This window comes from Mycteria americana, chromosome 2 (assembly GCF_035582795.1).
Source record: "Mycteria americana isolate JAX WOST 10 ecotype Jacksonville Zoo and Gardens chromosome 2, USCA_MyAme_1.0, whole genome shotgun sequence".
Lineage (NCBI taxonomy): Eukaryota > Metazoa > Chordata > Aves > Ciconiiformes > Ciconiidae > Mycteria > Mycteria americana.
The window spans coordinates 122,846,679-122,859,319 of NC_134366.1; the positions used below are offsets into that span (position 1 = coordinate 122,846,679).

Sequence of the window (12,641 nt, forward strand, 5' to 3'; positions counted from 1 at the left end):
TTTGGTAATCTGCAAGTTGAAAATATTCAGGGGCTAGTGAAACGTGGATTGCTGGGCATAGAATTTACCTACTGGAAATACTGAAATATAGGAGCATGCTTTTTCTTCGAGGACACATGAATGCTCTGGTACATGTCTATAGAGAGCAAAGCTCCATTCCCCCAGTTCTCTGCAGCTAGTGTTATATTGACATTTATTCAGTTCAAATAAATCTTGAGACTAAAATTTTGTTAAAAATCAAGAAACCTCCAAAGAAATAAATTACACCTCCCTCCCCCCCCCCCCCAATAATTGAGATTTGTTGCCTAAGTGTATTGCTCATCTTCCCTTCACAGTGTGTATTACTATCAGTCAGTATATAGACATATGGCTATCTCAATCATGACTTAGAATGGGGCTGAGTACTTCAGAGCAGAGATGATGTACAAATGAACTCCCAACTGACCTGCTGTCCTGTTAGAGTCTTTTTGGCAGGATTATCAACACAGGCTCAGCTTCCTCAGATTAGTAAGTGTGCTGGCTCTCATCCCATCATGCCCTGAGCACAGCAGCCTTGGCACCCATGGCTGGTTCTCCCAGCAGGAGTAATGGAGGGAAGCTCCTGAAGAACTGCAAGTTTCAGGAGGAGATTAGAGCTATGTGAATATATATGTATATATATACACACACATATTTTTTTTATATATATATATATATATGCATGCATATTATGTATATGTTGGTTCATTTAACAGAATGCATTTCACTATGTTGGCATTGAGGTTTCCTTGGGTTGCACTGTGAAAAATCCTCAAAACGCTTAGGCCATTTAAAAAATGGGCAGTGCTGTACTTGAGGTCTGATATGTAATCATATTTTGATCAAAAAAAGGAAGTTGACATCTGTGATCTGTACCCAGCTCTCCAGAGTGTTGGGATTTATTCTGGTGAGTGATTTTTTTTTTCTGATAATAGAGGGTAGGCTGTTTGGAGGGTCATGTTTATTGGGGGGGGTGGGAAAGTAAACATGTTTCTTGTTGTGTTTTGTTTTCTTTTTCAAACAAACACACTCTAGATTTGGATGTTGATACCTTCCAAATTTACCAGCCACAGCTTACAGTTGCCAGAAAGCTCTTGTCCCAGGTTTGTGCTATAGCAGACAGTGGTAATCAGAGCCTGGATCTGGGCCACTTCAGCAAAGTAGACTTCATCGTTATAGTTCCCCGTTCAGAAGTCCTGGTGCAGCAGACCCTTCAACGGATTCGACAATCAGGTAAAAGGGAGGGGAGGGAAAAGAGACTGTTAAATGAAACTATGTGATGTTATTAAATCATATCTGGTATAAATGGAGAAGTAAGTTGCTCCAACGTGTATTTTGCACATCCAATATTAGCTCCATTACTTGGTATCATTGATGAATTCTAAATATCTTCCTTTCATAAATTGGGCACAAGCTGTGCCATGTAAGTATCAAGAGAAATTGCCATATTCATGCAGGTCCGAGGAATGTATGACCTGGAGAAGCATTCAACTGTCAAGAGAGGGGGTGGATGAGCAAATATGGCTGTTCAGATCTTTTATCCCCTAGAGCTGTTAGTGCCATTTGTTCTAGGCGCACATTTGTGCATAAGCTGTGATATGTATTAGCACGGATGTATGTGCAGGAAACTCTCTTAGTAGGTAGATAAATGCCTGAGTAATACATGCACATTGGCACACAGTAATTGCCATATGATTCAGATGGTGAGTTTTCTTGTCTGGGATTCTGTGTCTGACCATGGCTGGTACCAAATGCTTCAAGAGGAACAAGAAAGCTTTAGTGGACAGGTTATGGAATATGTTCCCCTTGAGAATGACCTCTGTTATCCACTCTGTTAGTGAATGACGTGTATCCAGAAAAGCGTGTGTGTTTCTCCGTGGAGAAAATTACTGTCTAGTAGAACTAAGGAGTATCTCTATAGATGTTTGGTCCTTTTTAGCTCTTGATCTCTGGTATCTGGGAGTAATGAATATAGGATATTCATATCCTATGGATATGAATGCCCATATGATATGCTTATGATAGCCCATATGATAGCATATGGGCTATGATATGATAGCATATGGCATATGATAGCATCATGGCATATGATAGCCCATAGGATAGTGGTGTATTTAGGGGTTTTTTTAATCAGCTGAACATTTTTTTTGTGCTGCCTTCAGCTTTATCTAATACTATCTTGCATTTGCATTTGAAAAACATTAATATGAGCTTCTGGTGTAATGCATCTATGAGTGGTTTTGAGTAGCTGTTGGCTTTTCTTCCTCTTATTTTCTACTCTGAACTAAACAGTCCCACACTTTGATTGTGCAGATATGCCCTGATATTGCTCAATATTGTGGTCCATCTCTGTATTTTTTTTCTCTGCTTTGTACTATTTTACTAGTAAAATGAAAATAATAAAATAGGTTACTTGAAGTACAAGTTTCTTTTCCTTCCTAACATAACTTCATGGGTTTTTTTGTTCCGTTCCTTATTTCCTCAGACATTGTATTTATTTAATTTGCTGCTACACACTAAACCAGAGGTTTTCTGATATCTGTTAACAGGGTTTCACATTTATTTTATTTTATTCTTTTAAATGAATGGTTTTTACTTTACTTTTTAAAATAATTTTTTAAATCATTAAGACCCTGGTAAATACGTAGTTTACCCACGCTTCACAGTGGCTTATTGCTACTTTAATTCAAATGGCGTAAAAAGCCATATACATTATGTCATGCCTACTTTATGAATATGATGGCAATCTATCATTACAAAGACTGCTAGAGAGTAGTTGTATTGATACTAATGTTGAAGCAGGGCATGAAAAAAAATATATGTAGCAAGAGTCAGTTTTATATAGATTTATTATTTTTGCAAAGGAAAGGTCAGGGTAACTTTTTCTGACTCGAGCAGGATTAATATATTAGCTAAATGTGGGCAAGTTTGGCCTAGGCTCATGGAGCATAGGCAACCAAGAGCTGCTCTGGAAATTTTTGTGGAGGTCTGATTTTTTTTTTTTTTTTTTTTTTTTTTTTAAATTTTTGGTAATGTGAGAAGTCTTTGAAAGGTCTTCAGGCACTTTTTTGAGGAAATCCAAAAGCCAAGAAGCACATTTCAGTCCCCATTGTGAGAGAAAATGCATTCGGATAATCTTCTTACTAGGGCGTATCAGTGATTTGGCTAAGTCCTGATATTGGCGGACAAGTGGCAACCTACCACTGACGCTTCATTTTTGGATGCACTCAAAGGAAAACATTTTTGTTGTATTCTGCTTTCTCACAGGTGTCCTTGTGGACTTGGGCCTAGAAGACAATGGAACGGCATATCAGAGAGCCGAGAAATACGTGGTTCGCCTAGACAATGAGATTCAAACAAAATTTGAAATTTTCATGAGGCGAGTGAAGCAGAATCCCTATACACTGTTTGTGCTGGTTCATGACAATGCCCACGTGGATTTAACAAGGTAGCTGCTTCAATCTACCAAAGCAAAACCATCCTCTCCCAGTACCTTTCAGTTAGGTTTTTCAAAAGACTTACTGTCTTAGACACCCAATGCTTTCTCTAGGCCTAAAGCATTTTGTGCCTCAAAATCAGAAACCATCTTTTTTGCTTGCCCATGATATTTGTTAACTAATTCTGATTCGGTTGAAGATAGGTGAGACTAGTTTCAGATTTTTGGATCCCGAACAAGACTGTTTGTAGGGGTAAGTGCTGTGGTACTGAAGTCCAGGAAAAAGGTCTGAATTTTGCGACTTTCTTTGCTGCTCTTGTCTTTTTTCCTATTCCCCTCCTTTTTCTCTACTCAACCCCAAATCTCTCCCACATTCACAATCCACTCATGTTTTAATTCATGTTTTTATCCTTGATGATGGTGTTGTTTTTAATATAAGAAGGCTTACAGACATTTAACTCTTTGCATCATCTGAAAAGTGCCCTAGCTACTGTAAGAAAAGGATTTAAAAAACAGCTGTGTTGAATGTGGTCAGTGTTAGGTCTAAACAGAACAACACATACACACGTGTGCAGAAACATTTCTTCACACCGAATCACAACTTTACTATGGAAAAAGAAAGAAATAAGTAAAGCTAATCATTCTGCTCTTGTTCCATGAGTAAACTAAGGAGAATAATCTTAATGTGATTTAGACATGGTCTGTAAGGCTGTGGGGTTAATTTGAATATCAGAGTTGTAATAAACAAAATACTTTCCTTGAAAGACAGCTGAAAATATATAGAAGCAACATTCTTCCTACCTTATCCCCCCATCACATTTTTGTTACTGTCTTTGTTGTACACTGACTTTGGAATACTTGAATATTCTGGAGATGAAGGTAATTCCAGGAGATGGAAATCAGAACATCAGGAGACTATCAGGTTCCCCAGTCTTTTAGGAGAATGTTTCAGGCTGGAAAATCCACTGGATTTTGTAAAATTGTTCCTGTATCCAAACCCCATGGCTCATGGAATAGTCGCTCAGTAAGAGGGGTTTCATCAGCTTTGGCTTATTTTTGGTTTCCTCCATCTGATGCTCTGTTAAATTGGCACACTAATTCACCCTCTTACTGTCAGCAGATTTTGGCCCTCTATTTAGTTTTTTTTTCCCCATTGCCTGAGTCTACCCACAGAAAACACTGAGATGGTTTTGACACCTTTCACCCTTCCAAAGAGTTTTTTGAGCTGTGATTCTCAGTGCCATGGTCATTTGGAGATTTTTCTGCAGGAAGAGAGTAATCCGTTGAATCTCAGGATGTCAGTAAGGCAATTCTTTGCATTCTTATTTCTGCAGTGCCATTTCAAGTTCCCTGTCACATGGTGAGCCTAGTCATGGTCTGGCTGATAGAGTTATTAATTGCAGGGAGGTCCTTGAAGCATTCAACCTCCTTGTTCTTCAGGTCAGCTCTTTTCCTTATGCCTTGCAAACGCAGCAGTCCAGGATCAGCTCTAGCAATGAGGTACATTGGATACAATTTGACACTGTGGTAAGTGTTTAATTGTTAATTTTAACTGTGAATTTTAATGCGGACTTCACACCAAACAGAATCTAGCAGATGTGTATTAAAGAAAAATGTTCGGAGGGAGCTCTTTGTCTGTTGGAGTTTGTTCTCTCAGGCTCCAGGTGCACAGCCCTGGGCTGTTGATGGTAGAGGTGACATTTAGGCCCAGGAACTACACGTTTTACTTTGTCTAGTCATGTAGTATGAGAAGTTACGTTATACACTCTGGTCAGACAAAGCTATGTAGACATACCATAACGCTCTGGAGCTGGCCTTCCATTTTCAAGCAGTCTGACTTTTGACTGTAAGTTATATGTCACATAGCCTGTCAAGTCTGTTCATTACTTCTCTGATACTAATGAAAGTTGTGTGCTAGGTTAACAAGTTATAGTGTAGTAGATGTCATCATTGTGCAGAGAAGAGGTGGGAAAGGTCTGTTGGACATTCTGCACCATTAGCTTTTTTCACCATTTCAGCCAGCTGATTCTGAGGATGTTTTGGCAAAACCTGCTTAAGAAATAGCCTTTTGTTACAAATATACCTTGTTTGGTATATTTATATCAAGTTTGACTTTACTGTGTTGAGTGGACCGCTGGTTTCTGTAAAGTGTCTTAAAGTGGTAGCTGTAAAAAATAGTTAAAGTCAAACAAACAGAATAGTGGAAATGAGGGAGTGAATGAATATTCAAAGTTTGCTTTTTCGTTGATTGTTAATATAAGGCATTATGGTGACCTTCTGTAAAATGGTCTAGACAATTTTTTGTTTCCCAAAAGTAAATCAACAACTTGCAGTCTTACGATTAAAAAAATAACCCACAAAAAAAGGGAGACTGTATGTGATTAATTACATTCCTAGTGACTACTGGTGATGTAAATGCACTGGAGACCATGCTGTGCTTCCAGCAAAGGCCTCATGAAATTTGAGACAGCAAATATTCTGCCTTTCTGATTGCTGTCTGCAGATTTACATTCCAGCAAAGAAGTGATCAGTTTCTGATTGCCATTAGAGATGTGTAGAATCTGACAGTCAAGAAGAATTTTGGAAATTAATAATCGTTCTGTTTTCAGGTTCTGCTTTAAATAGAAATGAGATAACAGTTGTCAGTAGATATAAAGCCAGAGACAGGGAGTCAGAAAATAATTAGCAAGATTCTAGAAACCCCCTGCAATCACAGGTAGGAGATATACTGAAAAATTTGCAAGGACCTACACCTGTCTTTCCTAGCTGTAGACAAATAATAAGTAAAAAACAATTTACATTTTATTGTATTCTTTGAAACAAACAAATAGCATCACTGAGGGAGAATGAATGAAAAGAAAGGATACTTTGCTTTGGAAAATATTTTCCACTTATTTTTTAAATGACAAAAGAAATTAAAATTGGTTCCAGTTTTCCTTATTTGCTATCTCTCTATGGAACAGGATGACACAGCAAGTGAAGACAAGCTGTACTTCGGTTTGAATGAATACAGCAAATCCCTCCAATGGGGAGTCACAAGTCCCCTTTTGAGATGTGATGAAACCTTTGAAAAAATGGTCAACACACTTTTAGAAAGGTAAATAGTAACATGGGAGCTTAGGATTCTGCTTAATTGGGTTCTTAAAGATACAGATATATTTATGAGCCCCATCACAGGGGCATGAAGACATGATGACCTTTGATGTTGATCTTGAAATCTGTGAAGTATGTGCAATTTTTATTTTTGTAATGAATTTAGTGCTGTTGAAGGAGGGGATACACTTCATAAGTTTATAGAAGAGATTAGGCCCATTCAGCAGCAGTCCAGGCTCAGCTGTGCTGCTCTCTTCTTTTGGCTTAGCCCTCACTAAGCTAAGAAGGTACCAGAGGTTTCATACCTCACCACTTGTGGTGTCCCTCTGCCGAGACTGCCAACAAATTTTTCAGTGGTGGCCCAGGTGAGTGACGTTATTTCAAAAAAGTCATTTTTATTATTTCATTAGCTGGCTATGGTTTCTGTTCCTGCAGCTCAGAGCCTGAAAGTGGCTTGTTAGTACCCTGCAGCTGCCAGAACAAGCTACTTTCATAGCACATATCCAAGATATAATTAAATGCACACATTACAGGAATGAAGGCAATACTGTGGTTTCCAGAGATGTGGAAATCTATTCTGTGTATCAGCAGGACAGATCCCTTATAACAGTTCAAGCTATAGTTCTCATTGGTTTTTAGTATGTACTAGAACAGGATTGTTCTGTCTTCAGTACTGTTTTTTCTATTTTATTTAGGTCAATATAATTAATAATTGTAAATGTATCTCTTTATTAAGTAAAATGCAATATCAAATATGTTAAATTAGCAACCTGAACAAATAATTAAGTACATAATAATTAATATTTATCATTATCTAAAATTATGTAAGTAATTAATGTGATAAATAATAATAAGGTCAGTTAATCTTAATAAGTCAGTTCTTTAAGCTTCTCATAGTCTTTCTGACCAAGTCCAAAGGAAGAGATAGTAGTCACTTGTTCTCTTTCTGTTCTTAAAATGTGGATGGGGAAAAGGTTGAAAGAGGATTAATGCATGTGCAAATACTGCCCTGATATGGGGCTAGGATAAGACTAGAAACTGACGGGAGATGAACCTGTACCTTGAAGCCAGGATATGCTTTTGCGTCACAGTTTATTGATTTAGCCTCTCTTTTTAAGAACCTGAGTTATTGCGTCTGGGTGGGTGAGCCATACAAGCTTAGAAGTCTGAAAACATTGCAGACATCTTGGTATTATAAGAAAAGGTCCACTTGTTTTAGTAGCAAAAATGAAGTGGGTACTTTTATGGGAGGAGGAGTAAAAAGTGTTTTAAAAATGTATTGATTTAATGACTGGCTTATGGTATACAGAGCAAGCTACTGTACCTACTGGTTAAAGACAGACACAAAACTTTATTCAAATGGATCCCATATCATGTATTAAATTACTCAAGGAAGAAACCAGAGAAATTTGGAACTTTTAGTTGTTTTAGTCATTTGGACTTCTGTGGCGCAAGACTAGCACTCAAGGCATAATAGTGTAGGCTTTTTTCTGTATGGTGGTGAGTGAACTTGTGGGGAATGTGTAGAAATGGAGTGCTTTTTTGCTTGAGTAGGTTTTAATCTTTTTTTTTTCTTGGCATTTTACTTGTGAGTTCATATCTGTTGTCACTGCATATAGCTGTAATGAGAGAGAAAGAAACATTGGCTATGTAAGTTAAAAGGCAAAATGGAACTGCAGATTTGGCTCAGAGCCAGCTATCCCCATTGGTAAGTCTAACTTTCTGGTGAGAGGATGAGATGTGTGAAATTATGAAGTACTTCTCCCCAAGCCACCTGAAGCATTGATGGTCCTCCGAGTTCATAGAAGAAAAAAGCCTGTGGACAGCAAAGAAATGATTAGCCTGTGCTATGGATCTGAGATGATCTGTATCTCCATCAAGTTAAAGATCTTTAGCTGAAATTTTGGCCTAAATGAAGATAACAGAAGTTTATAATTCCTGTTACTTGCGCGCAGGACTTGGCTCTTTATCTTCGGTATTTGGACCATGTTATATTCATTTACTTAAAACACAGATTTTGTGCAAAATTATTGTCCATAAAAATCAAAGGCTACAGAAAAAAATGAGCACTTCTTTACCACATGGTCCTGGTTTTTGGCTAATTTTCAGCCATTGCTGTGATTTTGCATGTGCTAACGCAGAACTGTATCTCCTCAAAGGTACCCCCGGCTGCACAGCATGGTGATTCGCTGCTACCTTCTCATTCAGCAGTATTCCCAGGCTCTGATGGCTCTCACGACCATGGCCTCGCTAAGAGATCACAGCACACCTGAAACGCTCAGCATAATGGATGACCTTATCACTTCTCCAGGAAAGGATAAGAATGGCTGTGGCCACATGCTCGTCATTAGGGTGCCGTCTGTGCAGCTAGCCATGCTGGCCAAGGAGAGGTTACAAGAAGTAAGAGACAAGTTAGGTCTGCAGTATCGTTTTGAGATCCTCCTTGGGAATCCTGCTTCAGAGCTTACTGTCGCAAAACACTTTGTGACACGGTTGAAGGTTAGCAGAAACTAAATATTTTTTTGTATGCCTGTTGTAGTCATCTGACTGTTGTCATTTTGTGTTCATTCCTGTGTGTTTATAGGTTAATTATTCTATAGGAAAAGAGTGCATGCTCTGTGTCTGTCTCCGTGGAATTTTACTGTACTTTTGATAAGCATAAATGATTTAGAAAATTGGAAGAAAATTGAATTGTTACTGGCCCATGAAGTCAAACACTGGATGTTATCTCTCTTGTTAAAGTTGAATAACAGCATGAGTCAGATAGGTTTCATCTCTGAATCTCAGAAAGCAGAGCTCAGATCTCCTTAGGCAAACTACTTCTTTCCACCAACTTACCTGTCTGTCAAGTGTATCTGTTGTCTGCTCTTTCCATCCATCTTCTGCTCTTCTGATAACTGGTATTCTGTTTGTCATAGACCTCTTTTCTTAAACCACTGCATGCTGAAAGCCTCTTCTGCACAGCATATATGCACCAAGCTAAATTTTTGCGTGGATTTATAAGCATGGTTCCACTAGCCAAACCCACTTCCTGAATTAACCTCACTACATTAAGCAAAGGGAAATGGATTGCCTGCCTTAGGTACCAGCCTGAAAGTAATACTGGTTATCTGTCCTGATCCTTGCTCTGAGTCTCACAGAGAGATTAATTTTCTGTTTCTACTATGAGTTATACAGTGTATTCAAAACTACACAGAAAAGGAATGAATTTTGTAAGCCTTTCTTAAAGAGCTCGCCTACAACCAAAAGCAGATAATATGTCCTTTACAGAAGGTACCACCTCTGCTTCTCAAACCTTGTCTGCAGCAGGAGAGGGGAGAGAGGAATGTAGTAGTCGTGAAGAAGGAAACCACATGTGAGATAGCAGCTCTGTGCTGTTGGAGTTTTTTTGGCTAGGCATTAATTCCAACCTTAAATCGTTCTGGACTGTGAGTCCTGTGAGGGCTTCCTTATGGCCCTTTGCCGTAAAGGGTTGCAGCCCTTACACATTGCTGGAGCAGCCTGTGAGGCCTTTAGTGCAGATCAGGACTGAGTGTGAAGCTGTTGCAGGTGAATATCCACGTAGCCATTGATCTGGAATAGAGGAATTTGATCAGGCAGAGAATGAAAAAACTTCTAAATAATTCTTATTCGTCTTCCCCACAACATAAGATGCTTTTTTTGGCTAAACAAAGATGTAGGATTCTGGACATGTTTCTTTCCTCACAGGTGACTAGAAAAAACCCACTCAATTCTGAAACATGCATATGAAGGGAGTGAGGAGAGGAATTCAACTGCCCAAAGATAAGCCTGTAGTGTCTTTTTAGGTGGGTTATCCCAGTGGCGCTGCAGAATGATGAAGGTCTTGTGCTGGGCTGCCATACCTGCTAGTCTGGTGCCTGGGATAACATGGAGTAATCTGAAATGGTGTGAGCATATGTTTGGGCAAGTGATTCCCATTATAAAATTCATCAGCCATGCTACCATTGAGTCTAGTTTATTGCAGACAATTTTGATTTAGTCTCTGTGCTGCTTGGCTTTTCTGTTGATGTTAGATGGAGTACTGAAGCTGAAGGACTAGAGCAAGTGGGGAACTGATTGCTGCCTGCTTCCACTACGAGCACCCAGGCCCCCCTTTTTTTGGGGGGGGGGGGGGGATATGAGGCTACTGAGTGCTTTCTGGTGAGGCTGAGGCTTGAAATGCTGGTCCCACCAATAACTGCTGTTGGTTGCAGGGAGGATGAGTCTTCATCCTGACCTTTCTCAGGGGCAGGGAAGGAAACTTTATAGCTGTTAGTGACCCCAACTGAAAAGTTTGACTTAACTTAGCCTCTCCCTAAGAGGGTGTTAGCAGTGTGTGTGGTGCCGCAGCAGGGCAGGGAGGGTGGGCAGCTGTCTCTGCAGTGCTGGTAGCTGGACCGTTCCCCTCTCTATCAGACCAGCCCTCTGGCCAGCCAGACAGGTCAGTCCTCTCCATCAGGGAGCTAGGCTTCAAGGAGGATGGTACACCCAGAGGTACAGAATGAAAGAAGAGATGGAAAATAATTTAAATAACTATTTTGTTGACCAGGCATGCTGTCATGGCATACCCTTTAAGTGTAAGAAGAATCAAACCATTTGGGAGGCATTCAGAAGTGAGGAGCCCAGAGGGCTGTAGCTCTCTGCCCCTCCTGAGTAAGGTGGTCAAGAAATACATCTTCTGTATGCAAGTTTACAGCTCAAAGCCCCAGGCACTCAGGCTTCTGTTTAAGTCCTTAGGCTAGCAAAAAGAAAATCAGCTTTGTATCTGTCTTCCCCTATTTAATCTTCTAGCCATGCACTTTCGCAGAAACTTCTGTCACTGGAGACACAGGATAACATACAGCCAGACTAACCCTGCTGAGCCAGAAAATACCTCTCTGCTGCCGAGGCTGCTTTACTGAGCCAGTAGATGTTGTTAGGTAGTTGGAGAAATACTTTTTTTTTCTGTGAACATGTTATACAGAGGATAGTGAAATAAGCAGGGGAAAGAAATCAGGACTGGGGAAAGAGAATAGAGCCACAGCAGAAAAGGGGAATATTACTCTAAATCGTGCTCTTCCTAAGCTGAGAAACAAATAATCATAGGTATTTTTCAGCGGAAATTTTCAAAAGGTGGAATGGCACACTGAGTCACTGATCTGCTAGTGAGTTCTCCTTTTCAATCCCCTTCATCTGCCTGAGAAGGTTACTCATAAAACGTGGCCTTTCTGGTGAAGAGAAAGGGTAAGGAGAGAACAGGTCAAAGGTACAGGTTGAGACTAGAAGAACCAAGAGGGAATTCAAGATAGGGTTCTTCTTGCAAGGTATGGTTTCCACAAAGCTTGCATAAGTCTTGTTGCTCTGTCAAGAGAGCTGTGTCTCGTTGTCTTGCACATCTGTGCTGAGAAGAGTTTTTTATATATATATATATATATATAATTTTTAATGGGCACTTTGAGTAGTTGGGCTTGCTGTCATGACTCAGCAAAGTAGATTCTGTGCTTCAGCTGGATAAGAGTCTTCTCCAGCACTGATTTTTCCCATTATTAATAAGTGTCGTGGTTTATGTCGTGGTATATGCAGGACAATAAGAAAGAAGGAAAAACTCTTTCCAGCAGGGTGATATGCTGTAGCTCAAATACTTGATGATTCTGTAACCATTAGGGCTTAATTTCCTTGTCTGGAGAGACTTTAATGTCTGATCAGCATGGAAATGTGAAGTCTCTGGGTTATATGGAAAGAGTGTCTCTGCTGATCTCCTGTCTTGCCTGGTCAGTGATCTAAGAGGCTGTGTTGTCAGTATTCCTGGTGATACCCATAATGTATTGAGAGGAATAGCTGGATATGGACCTGCATTTTTGCATTTCAGCTTTATAATATAATTTCAGTGTTTGTAGAGATAGAATGGCTTGTTTCCTTTCTAAGTAAGAGTCTCTGAGTCTTTCAGCTTTACTTCCTTTAACAGTTGCTGTAGAGTGCCCATGCCTGTCTTGATCAAATACTGCCTGTGTCATCTGGAAGTCTGGACACTGTGCAACACAGCAAGAAAGATATTGTTGCTCAAGACAGAGCAATGCTTTTGGGAGGCTGCATCTAACACAGAGAACACAAATGG

General features: G+C 39.6%; 1 protein-coding gene across 6 annotated transcripts in view; it reads left to right on the forward strand.

Annotated features, from left to right (window-relative positions):
- The window catches only part of GREB1L (GREB1 like retinoic acid receptor coactivator), a 145,777-nt gene that overhangs the window by 111,177 nt on the left and 21,959 nt on the right, over positions 1-12,641 (forward strand). For all 6 annotated transcript variants that reach the window (XM_075494461.1, XM_075494460.1, XM_075494463.1 and 3 more), the window contains 5 exons: positions 1,054-1,251; positions 3,286-3,466; positions 4,789-4,981; positions 6,418-6,551; positions 8,707-9,046. In XM_075494461.1, coding sequence (XP_075350576.1) covers positions 1,054-1,251; positions 3,286-3,466; positions 4,789-4,981; positions 6,418-6,551; positions 8,707-9,046 — 1,046 coding nt within the window. The remainder of the gene's footprint in view (positions 1-1,053; positions 1,252-3,285; positions 3,467-4,788; positions 4,982-6,417; positions 6,552-8,706; positions 9,047-12,641) is intronic.